Below are 16,842 nucleotides of genomic sequence, written 5' to 3' on the forward strand. Positions count from 1 at the left end.
TTCATTTGTTTCCATATATTTTTTAATTTCTTCTCTAATTGTCTGGTTGACCCACTCATTCGTTAGTAGGGTGTTCTTTAACCTCCATGCTTTTGGAGGTTTTCCAGACTTTTTCCTGTGGTTGATTTCAAGCTTCATAGCATTGTGGTCTGAAAGTATGCATGGTATAATTTCAATTCTGGTAAACTTATGAAGGGCTGTTTTGTGACCCAGTATATGATCTACCTTGGAGAATGTTCCATGTGCACTCAAGAAGAAAGTATATTCTGTTGCTTTGGGATGCAGAGTTCTAAATATATCTGTCAAGTCCATCTGATCCAATGTCTCATTCAGGGCCCTTGTTTCTTTATTGATCGTGTGTCTAGATGATCTATCCATTTCTGTAAGTGGGGTGTTAAAGTCCCCTGCAATTACCACATTCTTATCAATAAGGTTGCTTATGTTTATGAGTAGTTGTTTTATATATTTGGGGGCTCCGGTATTCGGCGCATAGACATTTATAATTGTTAGCTCTTCCTGATGAATAGACCCTGTAACTATTATATAATGTCCTTCTTCATCTCTTGTCACAGCCTTTAATTTAAAGTCTAGTTTGTCTGATATAAGTATGGCTACTCCAGCTTTCTTTTGGCTTCCAGTAGCATGATAGATAGTTCTCCATCCCCTCACTCTCAATCTAAAGGTGTCCTCAGGTCTAAAATGAGTCTCTTGTAGACAGCAAATAGATGGGTCTTGTTTTTTTATCCATTCTGATACCCTATGTCTTTTGGTTGGCGCATTTAATCCATTTACATTCAGTGTTAGTATAGAAAGATACGGGTTTAGAGTCATTGTGATGTCTGTATGTTTTATGCTTGCAGTGTTGTCTCTGGTACTTTGTCTCACAGGGTCCCCCTTAGGATCTCTTGTAGGGCTGGTTTAGTGGTGACAAATTCCTTCAGTTTTTGTTTGTTTGGGAAGACCTTTATCTCTCCTTCTATTCTAAATGACAGACTTGCTGGATAAAGGATTCTCGGCTGCATATTTTTTCTGTCTAGCACACTGAAAATCTCGTGCCAATTCTTTCTGGCCTGCCAAGTTTCAAAAGAGAGATCAGTCACGAGTCTTATAGGTCTCCCTTTATATGTGAGGGCACGTTTACCCCTTGCTGCTTTCAGAATTTTCTCTTTATCCTTGTATTTTGCCAGTTTCACTATGATATGTCGTGCAGAAGATCGATTCAAGTTACGTCTGAAGGGAGTTCTCTGGGCCTCTTGGATTTCAATGCCTTTTTCCTTCCCCAGTTCAGGGAAGTTCTCAGCTATTATTTCTTCAAGTACCCCTTCAGCACCTTTCCCTCTCTCTTCCTCCTCTGGGATACCAATTATGCGTATATTATTTCTTTTTAGTGTATCACTTAGTTCTCTAATTTTCCCCTCATACTCCTGGATTTTTTTATCTCTCTTTTTCTCAGCTTCCTCTTTTTCCATAACTTTATCTTCTAGTTCACCTATTCTCTCCTCTGCCTCTTCAATCCGAGCCATGGTGGTTTCCATTTTGTTTTGCATTTCATTTAAAGCGTTTTTCAGCTCCTCGTGACTGTTCCTTAGTCCCTTGATCTCTGTAGCAAGAGATTCTCTGCTGTCCTCTATACTGTTTTCAAGCCCGGCGATTAATTTTATGACTATTATTCTAAATTCACTTTCTGTTATATTATTTAAATCCTTTTTGATCAGCTCATTAGCTGTTGTTATTTCCTGGAGATTCTTCTGAGGGGAATTCTTCTGCTTGGTCATTTTAGATAGTCCCTGGAGTGGTGAGGACCTGCAAGGCACTTCCCCTGTGCTGTGGTGTATAACTGGAGTTGGTGGTGGGCGGAGTCACAGTCAGACCTGATGTCTGCCCCCGGCCCACCGCTGGGGCCACAGTCAGACTGGTGTGTGTCTTCTCTTCCCCTCTCCTAGGGGCGGGATTCACTGTGGGGTGGCGTGGCCCGTCTGGGCTACTTGCACACTGCCAGGCTTGTGATGCTGGGGATCTCGCATATTAGCTGGGGTGGGTAGGCAAGGTGCACGGGCAGGAGGGGCAGGCTTAGCTCGCTTCTCCTTAGGTGATCCACTTCAGGAGAGGCCCTGTGGCAGCGGGAGGGAGTCAGATCCGCTGCCGGAGGTTTGGCTCCTCTGCAGAAGCAGAGTTGGGTGTTTGCGCGGAGCGAGGAAGTTCCCTGGCAGGAACTGGTTCTCTTTGGGATTTTGGCTGGGGGATGGGCGGGGGAGATGGCGCTGGCGAGCGCCTTTGTTCCCCACCAAACTGAGCTCTGTCGTCCGGGGGCTCAGCAGCTCTCCCTCCCTTTGTCCTCCAGCCTTCCCGCTTTCCGAGCAGAGCTGTTAACTTATGACCTCCCAGACGCTAAGTCGCGCTTGCTGTCGGAACACAGTCCGTCAGGCCCCTCCGCTTTTGCCCACCAGACTCGGGGGCTCTGCTTGGCCGGCGAGCCGCCCCTCCGCCCCGGCTCCCTCCCGCCAGTCCGTGGAGCGCGCACCGCCTTGCTGCCCTTCCTACCCTCTTCCGTGGGCCTCTCATCTGCGCTTGGCTCCGGCGACTCCGTTCTGCTAATCCTCTGGCGGTTTTCTGGGTTATGTAGGCAGGTGTAGGTGGAATCTAAGTGATCAGCAGGACGCGTGGTGAGCCCAGTGTCCTCCTACGCCGCCATCTTCCCTCCTCCCTCCTCATCTGGTTATTTTAATCCCATTAGACTGTGAGTTCTTGAAAACAAGTCTGATAGTTGACTCATTTTAGAAGCCCAGTACAGTATGAGCTGACAGATAGTTGGTATCAATCGCACACACAAATACATCTTTTAAAAACTGTTAGGTGCTGTCCATGTGAACACAGTACTGCTATTAGCATGGGAACAAGAGCCCATCTTAGAAGCTGCCTTTGACGGTTCTGGGTAGCATGGAGACAGAAGGAAAGGGAACAGACCAAAGGCAAGACTAGCTTGGAAGCTATAGAAACGCTGTGGCTAAAAGGTAATGAAGACCTGGGCATAAATGGAAGAGACAGGACACAAGAAGGGCAGCAGAAGGGTTTCACAGACCCATCTCTTTGTCCACATCCAAATTACTGCTGATGGTCTCTCCTGGCTGACCACATCAGGTACTCAATTGAACTAATCGGACATTTTAATCAGCAGGAAAGTTAATTTACAGACTGAAAGACAGGAATGACCAAGAAGATGAATTCAATTCTAGGTAAGCAGAGTTTGAATTATCTCTGAGGCAGAAAAGTTGAGATATCCAACAAACAGCTGAAAAAGCAAGGCTGCTGCTTGAGAGAGCTGCCCAGACTGAGTTACATGGAGCCATCACCCTCCAGGGGGAAGACAGTCTCAGGACACCAACATTTTGGGGGGAAAAGAAGGACGAAAGGAAGCCCACAAAGGAGAATAAAGCAATAATATGAGTTAAGAGGCCACCCATGAGAGGGGACATTATAAAAGCTGACAGAAGGTGCTATAGGAAGAAAGGGGTGGGACTTGGGGGGGGGTCCCACCAGGCCAGTAATAAAGAAGATAGGGCAACAGTTTCAGAACTGAGGTCACTGGTGACCTTTAGGAGAGAATATCGAAAAAGAGAATACATGTAAGTTCATATTCGGGAACTTTAAGTACGTGTGGGTAGTTAAGAAATGGAGAAAAGTACAACCCTTGTATGATAATCATACATTTCCTTAAATAATAATTCAGACATGTGTTCCAAAAATAATACCCTGACCCCAATGTGGAATCAAAATGAATCCCTAAAAACCCTAAAATTTATACTGAATTTTATCACTATGTATTTAATTCTGCAAAAAGTTGGACTAACTTACAACCAATTCAAAAGGTGCTGCACCCTTGGTTTAGAAAGGTAGCTACATTTAATTACACAGTAATGAGAGCTCCAGACCAATATTCCTTAAACTTTAATGTGCATGCAGTCCCGTGAGGATCTAGTTGAAAGGCAGATTCTAATGCAACAGAATCTTTGGCCTGGCATAAATCCAAAAATGCTGGAATTCTTTTTTAAATCATTAAATTTTATTTAAATCCAAGTTAGTTAACATATAATGTAATAATGATTTCAGGAGTAGAATTTAGTGATTCATCACTTACATATAAAATGCAGTGCTCATCCCAACTGCCCTCCTTAATGCCCATCACCCATCTAGCCGATCCCCCTACCCAACACCCCTCCAGCAACCTTCAGTTTGTTCTCTGTATTTAAGAGTCTCTTATAGTTTGCCTCCCTCTCTCTTTTTATCTTTTCTTCCTTTCTCCTATGTTCACTGTTTTGTTTCTTAAATTCCACGTATAAGTGAAATCATATGGTATTTGTCTTTCTCTGACTGACTTATTTCACTTAGCATTATACACTCTAGTTCCATCCATGTTGTTGCAAATGGCAAGACTTCATTCCTTTTCATCGCCAAGTAATATTCTATTATATACATTTACCTCATCTTCTTTATCCTTTCATCAGTCGATGGACATTTAGGCTCTTTCGATAATATGGCTATTGTTGATAGTGCTGCTATAAACATTGGAGTGCATGTGCCCCTTCAAATCAACATTTTTGTATTCTTCAGATAAATACCTAGCAGTGCAATTGGTAGATTGTAGGGTAGTTTACAACCCCTATCAAAATAACACCAGCATTCTTCACGGAACTAGAACAAACAATTCTAAAATTTGTATGGAATCAGAAATATACCAAATAGCCAAAGTAATGTTGAAAAAGAAAACCAAAGCTGGAGGCAACACAATTCCAGACTTCAAGCTGTATTACGAAGCTGTAATCATCAAGACAGTACGGTACTGGCACAAAAACAGACACAAAGATCAATGGAACAGAATAGAAAACCCAGAAATGGACCCACAAACATATGGCCAACTAATCTTTGACAAAGCAGGAAAGAATACCCAATGGAAAAAAGACAGTCTCTTCAGCAAATGGTGTTGGGAAAACTGGACAGAGACATGCAGAAGAATGAACCTGGACCACTTTCTTACACCATACACAAAAATAAATTCCAAATGGATGAAAGACCTAAATGTGAGACAGGAAACCATCAAAATTCTTCAAGAGAAATCAGACAGCAACCTCTTTGACCTCAGCCAGAGCAACTTCTTACTCAACATGTCTCCGGAGGCAAGGGAACCAAAAGCAAAAATGAACTACTGGGACCTCATCAAGATAAAAAGCCTCCGCACAGCAAAGGAAACAATCAACAAAACCAAAAGGCAACTGACAGAATGGGAGAAGATATTTGCAAATGATATATTGGATAAAGGGTTAGTATCCAAAATCTATAAAGAACCTATCAAACCCAACACCCAAAAAACAAATAATCCAGTAAAGAAACAGGCAATGAACAGATACTTTTCCAAAGAAGACATCCAGATGGCTAACAGACACATGAAAAGATGCTCAACATCACTCATCATCAGGGAATACAAATCAAAACCACAATGAGATACCATCTCACACCTGTCAGAATGAATAACATTGTTGTCAGGCAACAATAAATGTTGGCGGGGATGCAGAGAAAGGGGAACCCTTTTGCCCTGCCAGTAGGAATGCAAACTGGTGCAGCCACTCTGGAGAACATTATGGAGATTCCTCAAAATATGCTGCAATTCTAACAAGCTCCCAAGTAAACCAATGCTGCGGGTCCATGGACCAAAACTTCTAATAGCCAAGCTCCAGGTAGACCACTCAGAGAATTTGGCTAAGCAGCCACAGAGGCTAGCCATTATGGTGAATACTAAAATGGATCACAAGCTTAAGAAAAGCACGCTACGTTTTGTTCAGGTATGTCAAATAATATTTGTGCCCCGGTTTTCAGTTAGGTGGAAATGTCCCACAGCCCGCAACAACATCTCTTGACATTCCTTGATAATTCGCAGTGGTTTCACATGTTACATTGCATTTGCTCATTACGCACATCACAGATGGTCCCTGTTTTCCATAAGGTGACACTAAGTACCCAGAGAAGTCAGACTTGTCCAAGTTCTCACCATTAGTGGAAGAAGGGGGCATATAACCACTCCTGCCTGTCTAGCTCCTCACGAAACCAGAGCTACTGATTTAAAAATAAATAAATAAACAAAACAAAACATTCTTGCAGCCTCTTCCCATATAAGAAAGCAGTTCTGAGCTCCTCAACTGCTCAGTCTAGAACTGTGACCAGAATCAGACAATATAAAAATCACGTGTCTAACTTGGAGAAACTTCTAAACAGGCACCTGGAGCTACAAGCCTGTTCAAATCAGGCTCATGATGGAGTTCAGGACATATTGCACCACAACGTAGCATTTTGGCATATGGAAAATCTTAAGCTGAAGGAGTCTGAGAAAACAGCAAAAGGAGGAAAGTCACTCTGACCTTCTCCCCACAGCCCTCTTTCCTGAAATCAGTCATAGAATCCCCATGTGAAGGGTACCAGGGTACCCTCCCTGCACTAGGAGGAGAAAAGACATTCTTATCACCAGAGATGGGGAATTGGGGACCCAGAAAGCTGTACATCATTAAACTGTACATCATTAAACATCATTAAACTAACCCTTATCTCCTAGTTACTTCTTCACCATTTACTACTCCTAGCCCAAATGCCTCTGTCTTGTCAATTCTTCACAAATCCACTCTTTCTTTGTTTAAAAGGAATAAAAGCTTCCTACTCTGGTCCCTTCTTTGGGTCTTCATTCTCTTGTGAAGCCTCCCATGTATATGTAAAAATTCAATGAAACCTGTATACGTTTCTCCCATCTGTTTCTGTCAGTTTAATTTTCAGATCCAGCCAGGGACCCTAGGAGAGTCCGGGAGAACTTTTCCCTCCCCTACACTTTACAGTTTTCTTACAAATTGTACTGCATAAGTCTGACGCAAAAGATGTTTTACCATAGAACAATAAGTGTATCTTGAAATATCTGACTCTTGTATCAAGTCAACAATTTTCATGGATAACATGTGGAAACTGTGACTACGTGTGGAAACCAAGACAAAGCTACCAGCCTAATAACAGTCATTAAACAGAGTGGTTTATTTAGGCTAAATTACTAAAAATTTCAACACTGCCAACTTTGCTATGCTGTCAGCACCTCAACTCAAAAGGAACCATCAGGGCCTATTTTCACTCATGCAACTGCACAGCAAATTTCCAAAGGAAATGGTGAGTACGAGTACTCTATCTTATAAACGTTTCTAATCAACAAACCAGACCACCACGCTACAAATAAACCACTGGGAATAATTCTGAGGTAACAGACCAGAGCCACCATAAATTGGGGCGATTTAACCCAACAAGAAGGTCTGGTTAAACAGGCCATGAAAACAGTGCTTGCTCAGTTGCTGTTAAATACATTTGCTAAGGGAATTATATCACTGCAGCAAGGGCACATCCTCCTTACTCCCCAGCAAAACCAGCACAGGTCTGCAGATTCACACATTCCTCTGTTCCAAGACTCACTCAAAGGCATCCAAGGCATCATGACAGGAAGGATGGGTGCTTATGAAGCAGCAAATGCTGGGCAAGGAGAGTAGGAAGAAGCCATGCTCAGTAGGCCTAATCCTCACAGATAGTGGAAAACTCAGGGAGGAATGATTCCATCTGAGAACTCAACAAAAGCAGAGGCTGGACGCAGGACAACAGGTCAAAGAAGTAGAAGGAGTCAGAGCCCCTCCACCAATCTTATGAAGAACTCAATATCCAAAAAGACCTGCTCCCTGACTTTCTTACACCATAGCTTGGCTTTGAACCCTTCCCACCCACCCCAGTTCTCTATTTGCTGACCAACATTGGTGAAGGCATGTGGCCTGTGTGCAAAAAGCAAAAGGGTTTATCAGGGGACTTGGTCCAATTACACATTTTTCTGGGACTCTGTTTCTTTACCTAGCAAGAGGGGACAGGACTGGTAGGGAGGAGAGAGGACTACTGTGTTATTTAAACCCATTCCTCACCAGCTCCATCAATTTAAGAAACTCTAAATCCAAACCTCAGCAGAACCACAGAAACTTACCATCATCGTGGTAGCATAAAAACAATTCAAACTTTTTTTCCTTCCTGTCTAGCACAAAAACTGCTCTGCTTTATTATGATGTTGTGATATCACTAAATACCTAGTGGTTTTACCATAAGGGAAAGAAACTTCCCATTTAAAGAATATCTGTGATAAGGCCAAATCTCATTTCATCCTCATTAACAAACGTTTAAATAGGGCATTGTTATAGGATGAGAAATGAGAAAAGCATGGAGCTTAAAAATACAGTCCAAGTCCTTAGTAGTAAACAGTGGATTAAGATTTTTACAAAGGCATATGACAGCACGGATAGTTGCCCAACTCTGTGAATATATGAAAACTACTGAATTGTACACTTTAAATGAGTGAATTGTATGGTACATGAATTCTCAATAAAGCTATTTTTAAAAAAAAGTATATGACAATTCTTGGCCTCAGCAATGTGGTTTGAAAGCCATAGCAAATCAGGGTGCCTGGGCGGCTTAGTCAGTGAAGCATCCAATTTTGGCTTAGGGCACGGCCTGGTTCGTGGGTTCAAGCCCCACGTGGGGCTCTGTGCTGACAGCTCAGAGCCTGGAGCCTGCTTCGGATTCTGTGGCTCCCTCTCTCTCTGCCCCTCCCCCGTGCTCACTCGCTCTCTCTCTCAAAAATAATTTTTTTTTTTTTTTTAAAGAAAGCCAGGGGCGCCTGGGTGGCTCAGTCATTTAAACATCGGACTTTGGCTCAGGTCATGATCTCATAGCTGGTGAGTTCAAGCCCTGCATCGGGCTCTGTGCTGACAGCTCAGACACTGGAGCCTGCTTTGGATTCTGTGTCTTCCTCTCTCTCTACCCCTCCCCTACTCAAGCTCTGCCTCCCTCTCTCTTTCTCTCTCTCAAAAATAAACATTAAAAAAAATTTTTTTTTAAAGAAAGCTATAGCAAATCAACACTGCAATGAAACATACACTGAGTGTCACAGTGTGCTACAAACTACTGGACTAGGAAGACCAGGAAATACATACGTCCATAAGTGAGAACATGTGAATTTTCACATGCACCTTTGCAAACAGAACTCTTTTTAAGGCCTGGGAGAGGTGGAGACAGGTTAAGAGCAAAGACACTGAAAAAATACTGGCAAGGTTCAAATCCAGGCTGTATCACTTACTATATAACTTTAAGGAAATTACTTAACCTTTCTGGACCTCAGTTTTCTCACCTATTAAAATAAGGACAAAAATAGCACCCTTCTTGCTATTATGAAAAGTAATTGAGTTATTATTTGTAAAGCACTTGGGAAAGTTCCTGGCACATAGCAGACACTGTGTAAGTGGTTCTTACATAAAAATCTGGCTTACTCTGAAGCACCTAATTTCCCTCCTAAGCCATCTCCCCTCTCTTATGCACTCTACTCTCTACCCAAACTACCACGCAGGCAGACCGTAGGGAGCACAGGGTAACAGCAGACTCTGGAGCCAGACTGGCTGGACCTGAACTCCAGCTCCTTCACTTCCTAATTATCTGCTCTTCAGCCACTTACATCAACTCTTGGTGTCCAGAGTCATCATCTGTAAATCATGGATGATAGCATGTAACTCATAGGACTGCTACAGGATATAGGTAAGTTACTAACAAGAAGCATTAGACCAAATCTCTTATCTAGTAAGTACTCAGGGAGGGTTTGCTGCTCTTTTATGGATTTCATTACCTGCTATCCTATCCCCTACAAGTAGCAAGTGTTGTCACTTCGGCCTTACACTTGTGGTTTCTTACCACTGGAACGGGTCTTCGCTCTTTCCCCAGCCATTCTTGCTGAAATACCACCACTTTTGAGAGGTTTCCTCCTTCCACCCCCACAGAATCCATCTCCTTCCCCAGTGCTTCCATAGCCCCTTTTGTGGCACTAACCACTACTTAGGGCACTTCCATGACAGGATTCAGCCTATAGTATAGTTGTGGTTTTCTAGAAGGCCCAAAAGGAGACCAATTCATTTTCACATCCTCAGTTTAGTCCCATTTGTAACATTAGAAAGAACATGATACACAACTCTGAAGCAGTCAGTGATCAGTGATCGTAGCAACAACTCCTCCAAGAATGCAGTATCAATCCTAAGTGTTCTAGTCCTACAGACCAAATTTTCATTATTATTAATGCTTCAATTTGTTCCAAATTTCCTTTAGTTCTAGGCCAAATTATCGGTCCATGTCCAGTTTTATATCTGAACATTTCTCACGCCTGAACTCAAGTAAGCATTCTCTAACTTTTAAGTTTCATCTAGTTTCATTTCATCATTATTAATGTACAAATTCAACCAATGACCAAGAGGGAATGTTCGCTACAACCAAATGGGGGCAAAGGGGAAGGGGAGGTTTCCCCTTATTACTACTTTTTAAAAATGCATTTTTTGTGAAGTTGCATGAAATACCATTTAAAAAACTCAATTACATTTTAATACATGCAGGGCAGTGCTTGGAAGGTTTTAAAAGAAATACTGAAAACGACACAAATAGTACAGGCAGACCACTTACCATTTACCATATAGGAAGGGAACCTTAAGAAAGTAGGCAGCAAGAGAATGGAAGTTTTTTGAGTCTGTCTCAAAATAATAAGAGTTTTAGATCAATGTTACCTCATGAAAAAACAAATATCTTTTGCATCATTATGCAGAAGTCTTCATGCAGAAATCAAAATAAAAGCAGACCAAAGACTAGATTCTTGGCCTCTTGGCCTTCCTATGAGAACTATTTAAAGGAAGAGGGACATGAATAGTTACACTTGGAGGGGGAAAAAAAAGAACAAGGAAACTCAGAATAAATGATCAAGAGATCAAGAAACTGCTAGGTGTGGTTAAGTTCATCCAGAAAATATCAGACCTGCTTAATTAAATATTCAAACAATTCTCCACAGTGAGTGCTGAAATTCACCTACAATTGTTGAGTTTCAGATTCTTGGCCCAACCTCTGGGACATTCCATTGGAGTGGGCTCTCTCCTAGGCAGGCTCTTCAAGTTTTAAGAGGGGATGTCAATCCTGCTTGTAAATGAGACTGTTAAACCCATGGCTCTGTGTTCAATGCAGCAACATGGACTAACTGCATGCCAGCAAAAGGCTAACAGCGCAGCCTTTAACTCAGTCCACCCAGCACTGACCCGCAACTGACAGAATCACCTCACAAGGATAGTGCCCAAAGGCCACTAGGTAAGAGGCATTCTTAGACTAAAGTAGACCAGCACAGCTCGTTTTGGGAACTTTTAAGACTACACTTACTGCACTGCCCTGGAGCTACAAGGAGGGACATTATTAAAAATGGCCTTATGGAACCCACAGACATATATTTGTGGTCATGAGCTAGTTCTGAATGCAGTTTGCTCACAGCACATAAAAGGACATGGGGAGAAACTGCCCTCAGTACAAGGAGACTTCTCTCCCAAGTAACTGACTGACCTTGCTGATCATTTCCTCTTTACTCTGGCTGCTAGAAAATGCAGTCACCTCTAGCAAGTACCTCCTTATTTTCCACTAATTTTAGTCATGGCTGCATCTTCCTTTCCCTTTATCCTGTCTTTTCTCATCTACTCTGACTTGATTTTGATATCTTTTTGGATTGTAAATATATGTATATATAATATGAGCCATCAGAAATCCTGAAAAGAGGCAAGGCTAAATGAATAAATAAACAAACACACAAGTTCCCAAAGAGTAAAAATGAAATGTTTCATCTTCCCCCTCACTACTTGGTTACAATTCAACCGCACTTATTGATATGATGTGATAGCTTAATATACAACCAAAAAGTTAAATCTGCTTCCATGTCACTTATTTTACTTCATACTAGTTCATGATCCTTTTCTTATACTCAAATTACATGTACATTCATCAGTTTGGGCTCCTCAATTATTTTATCTCCAAATTAAGTATAATTATTTAGTTCACATGCAGATATAAAAAATAATAAGAGCATGGGAATCTATTTTCACCTGTCTCCTGGAAGAAGTCACTTGGAAGGAACGAATTCATATCAGGCCTTGAAATCTTGACTGGATACAAATTTAATGCAAAGAAAAGGTCAAGAGCCATTGGGTTTGAAAGGGTTAATGTAGTTACCAAAAATAAATACCAGTGATCCTCAAAGAATCTACCTAAAATAGTTACATATACCAATATGTTCACACACACACACAAATACACTCATGCACACACCCAAGAACACACTCCTGAGGATGGAACTCAAGAGTCATTACAGAAAAGAAAAAGGCCACTTAGGCCACATAGTCTAGAAACATGAAGAAGCCTGCAGATTTGGGGAGTCTGGAGAAACTTAAGTCATAGAACAGCATTTAAATATATTTGTCTGCTTACAATTTCCATTGCAAATGTGATTAGTTTGCTTGAATAAATAGGAGTATGATGTGTTGGCCATGTTTTCCTCTTGAGGGTTATCACAGAGTTTTGATTAAGGACAAATGTTTGAAATGTTGGGTATATTTAAGTTCATTGCACTTAAAATGAACTAAGAAGTTGTATAGGCTTGATTAAAGGGCTGCCTTCGTGAACTTAAAATTAAAAGCAATAAATTCCGATGATTCAAGTGATTGGGACTAAGTATGGTATTCTGCCAGAAAAGTTGAAATGGAGTCCAAAGAGACTGAAATGGTGTCCAGGTTTCAAAAAATGGTGAAAAGAGGAAAGGTCAAGCTGTCGGAGCTGCCTTTCCTCCGGGTTAGTGAATGATTCACATTACGCAGAATTCCTTTTAAGTAAAACTTCACAAGAGTTACAGGCTCCCAGGACAATCTGTTTTGTCATTTCTAAAAAGAAGCCTCTCAAATGCTCAGAGGCCGGTACGTAAGTGTTGTCAGATGGGGAGAGGGGGCTGGAAGATGAGAAGGGGGGGGCGGGGACCCTCTCCATTTTTACCCACACGCGTGCAGGCCAACTATTCCGAACAGTCTCTAAAACGGAAGTCAAGGTGACTTCCCCACCCTCGGGAGGGCGGAGCCTTTGAAACCTAATAGGATCTGGCTTCAGCCCGGGCGGTGCCGCCGGGAAAAAGCCCGAGTCAATAACAACCGGGGTCACAAGCAGGTGTGCTCTGAGGGGCCGAGGGGACCTGATGACCCCGGGCCCTCCTTCGCCCCGGGCGCACCTGGCTTCCCTAAGCCGACCTTGGCTCAGCCCGCCGAGCGCCAGCCCGGCACCGACTTCCCTCCCGGGCCAAGTGGGAGGGTTCAGCCGACAAAGTTTCTACTGCAAGGTCGGGCCTCCGTCCCCGCATGGGCCACATGTGCTGCCCGGGAGAAGCGGTCACCTCCCTCCTCCGCTGCTGCAAGGTGGAACAGCTGCCCCGGGCCCCTCTCTATCTGCTTTCCCCGTTGCACCAAGGCGGCACGTGAACGCCCGAGCCCTCGGGCCCCGGCCGGCCGGCACGCTCCCCGGGGCAACGGGCCTACGCTTACCTTGGCGGCCGCCATGCTTCGCCCCGGGTGCGGGTCCGGGCGCCTGCAGGACCCTCTCGGCGCTGGATCTCACTGTGGGCCCCGGCGGCTCACTTCCCGTCCCAGCGGCAGCAGGGATGGCGATACGGCCCGGCAGCGTGCGCGCCCGGCCTGCCTCCCCACGCCCTCCCGCCGGCGCGGGTCAGACGGGCGCCGCCAGCCCATTGGCTGCGCCCGGCCCAAGCCGCCCGGGCGCGCGTGAGCCTACGGCCTCTGCCCTGAGGCCGGGGCGGGCGCGGGTCCGGGGGCGGTGGACCGGCCGCGCGCACGTGACCCCGGCTGCGCTGTCCAGCGGCGAGGGCCGTGGGGCAGTGGTGGGGTGCGATCCGCCCTCCTAGGGGTAGTTGGCCTTGCGAGGGAAGCTGCCGGATTCCGCCATACCAGGGGCTATTCATTCCAGGGCCCTTGAGACCCGCAAGGAGGGGCACGCACCCGGGTGGGAAGTCCCCTTGGGTCACTGTTCAGCCAGATTTCCTCGTAGGTTCCCTTTTGAAGGGACTCCACTCTGTATTATGCTATAATGCATCCAAAAGCACTGGCCAGTCAGTGGGAAGATAGGAAAAGTAGTATCACTAGCAAATCTACTTTTAGGCCAAATCTGTAAACTCTTAAGTACCAAATGGGTATGTATAATGCAGAACATATATTTGTGAGGCTATTTGATTTCAGCGCTGCCTATTAGGATCATAGAGGTCAAAAGATCCCCCCGCCCCCGACCAGATAGGCCCTGCTAAAATAGGTCAAAATTATAATGGAAAAATTAAATGTATAACCTCCAGAGATCTTAGCTTTCTTCATCAAAATTCCGTTCATTTATCTCTGCCATCAAAATTTATAATTAAGGCAATGGTGGTCAGGGAAAAGTGCTTTAAATATTTTGTTAATTACGGATATAACCTTTCAACAGAAGTGTTTATTACATAATTATGTTAATTAATCAACACTGATTGAGGGCCTACAGTGTGCTAGGTGCTGGAAACACCTAAATGACTTGAGATGGACTCAGCCCTTAAAGAGTTCAAGGGCTAGTGAGGAGGCAGACACATAGATAGTTAACTTCTATGTAAACAACCTGTTAAGGCAACAACCTGTTCCCAGGACACTGTAGGGACATTGAGGACTCTGGAAGTCCCTTAGGGGAGATGGTGCCTAAGCTGAATGTAGGAAAGTGGCTGTGTCTTGGGCCAACGAAGTGGAAGGCAAAGATTTCCCAGCCAGAGAAAATAAGGAGAGGCAGGAGGCCCAGAAATTGCTGGAGAACCACAGCAAGTTATGAAAGTCATTGATCATGAAAGGTGACATGAGCTGTGGAACTGGTGGATGAAGAGTCTGGATGGACAGCTAGGGACCATGTCATGAGGGTGTTGGGTGCCATGCTGAAGGGTAGGCACCATGACCAAAAGGCTTTTAGACAGGAAGAAGCATGGGAAGGTTTACAATATAGATGGATCACTCTGCTTGCAGTGTGGAAGATGAGGCAAGACTGAACTATTGGGACATTCTGACAAGACAGGCTGAGGGCCTGAAACCAGAGATGGGATAGGGCTAAAAGAATACAGAGGAGATAAAATTAGTCACCGGTGCTGAATAATTATATGTGGGGGTAAGAGAAAGAAAGGGAGTCACCCTGCCTTGCACATACATCCCTGGTATGGATGTTGGAAAGACACCATAGATCAGTAATAGAAGATCAGTTATACAAGTGTGTGTCTGTAAGAGGATGTACAATATACAAATTATGTTGTAAAAGCCAGAAAAAGAAGCATTTAAAAAGGAGCAATTGATTAACATACACTTAAGAGATCTAACAAAGCCGCCCAAAACTTGAACATGTTCATAGGTGGAGGAGAAAAACCACGCAAAGAGTGAAAGAATAAAGACAAAAGCAAAAACAAGAGATTTGACACAGAAAAGAATGGCAGGGGATGAACCTAAAGCTCATGTGGAGAGGTGGCTCCAGCTGCTGTAAAAGAATTTAAAAGTTAACAGAGAAAACGCAACCTCACGTAACAGAAAACACATCGTCCAGTGCACGTTTGTTTTTAAGGGCATCACTGAAGCTCTCCTCTTATAATGTAGATGAACTTTAAAAAATTTACGTGTGGGGGCGCCTGGGTGGCGCAGTCGGTTAAGCGTCCGACTTCAGCCAGGTCACAATCTCGCGGTCCGTGAGTTCGAGCCCCGCGTCAGGCTCTGGGCTGATGGCTCAGAGCCTGGAGCCTGTTTCCGATTCTGTGTCTCCCTCTCTCTCTGCCCCTCCCCCGTTCATGCTCTGTCTCTCTCTGTCCCAAAAATAAATAAACGTTGAAAAAAAAAATTTTTTTTAAATAAAAAAAAAAAATTTACGTGTGGTTTAAATCTGTCTTAACCAATATCAAGCGTATGGTTCAGTCATGTTAAGCACACTCACATTGTTGTGCAGTCAATCTCCAGAACTCTTTCCATCTTGCAAAACTAAAACTCTTTGCTTTATATTAAACAAACACTCCCAGGCCCCCTCCCCCACAGCCCCCAGCAACCACCATTCTGTCTCTATAAATTTGACTACTCTAGGTTCCTCATAAAAGTGGAATCACACAGTATTTGTCTTTTTGTGACCGGCTTATTTCAATGAGCATAATGTCTGCAAGTTTTCATCCATCTGGCAGCATGGGCCAGAGTTTTAAGACTTTTTAAGACTGAGTAATAGTTCCTTAACTTTTAAAGAAAAAGAAAAAGAAAAAGAATCAAGAATCTGTTTGATTTTCTCTAGAAGTCTCGAAGAATTTAAGAAATCATAGTAATGACCAAAAAAAAAAATAACTTATAATCCTACCCCCAGAGTTAGCCACTGGTAACATTTTACTGTATTTTCTTCAAGTCTTGATATATCTATGTGTTTATGCAGAGAGAAAGAGAGAGATCTATTTTTTTAATTTTATTAAGTTTTTTATTTTAATTCCAGTATGTTAACATATAGCATTATATTAGTTTCAGGTGTACAATATAGTGATTCAACAAATCTCTACATTACTCAGTGCTCATCATGGTAAGTTTTCAGAGAGAGTTGCATTTTTAAATTTAAATAGAAGGAATCATACTCTGTGTATAAGTTTCCCATGGCTGCTCTAACAAAGCCACCACATACTTGTATTCTCTTACAATTACATAAATGTATTCTCTTACAATTCTGGAGGCCAGAATTTCAAACTGAGCTGTAAGGGGCTAAAATCAATGTGTCAGTAGGGCTGTGCTCTCTCCAGAAGATTTAGGGCAGAATCTATTTTTTACCTTTTCCAGGGGCTCATGACCCCTTTCCTGATCTTCAAAGCTAACATATATAGTATCTTCT

General features: G+C 43.3%; 1 protein-coding gene across 4 annotated transcripts in view; it reads right to left on the reverse strand.

Moving 5' to 3' along the window:
- Positions 1–13,760, reverse strand: part of SLC25A13 (solute carrier family 25 member 13) — a 192,118-nt gene extending 178,358 nt beyond the window's left edge. For 2 of the 4 annotated variants that reach the window (XM_045494859.1, XM_045494856.1), the window contains exon 1: positions 13,473–13,760. In XM_045494859.1, coding sequence (XP_045350815.1) covers positions 13,473–13,487 — 15 coding nt within the window. In that variant the 5' untranslated portion in view covers positions 13,488–13,760. The remainder of the gene's footprint in view (positions 1–13,472) is intronic. The other 2 variants (XM_045494857.1, XM_045494861.1) reach the window with 2 other exon arrangements.
- Between the last annotated feature and the right edge of the window lie 3,082 nt (positions 13,761–16,842).

The sequence above is a fragment of the Leopardus geoffroyi genome, chromosome A2 (genome assembly GCF_018350155.1).
Source record: "Leopardus geoffroyi isolate Oge1 chromosome A2, O.geoffroyi_Oge1_pat1.0, whole genome shotgun sequence".
Taxonomy (NCBI): domain Eukaryota; kingdom Metazoa; phylum Chordata; class Mammalia; order Carnivora; family Felidae; genus Leopardus; species Leopardus geoffroyi.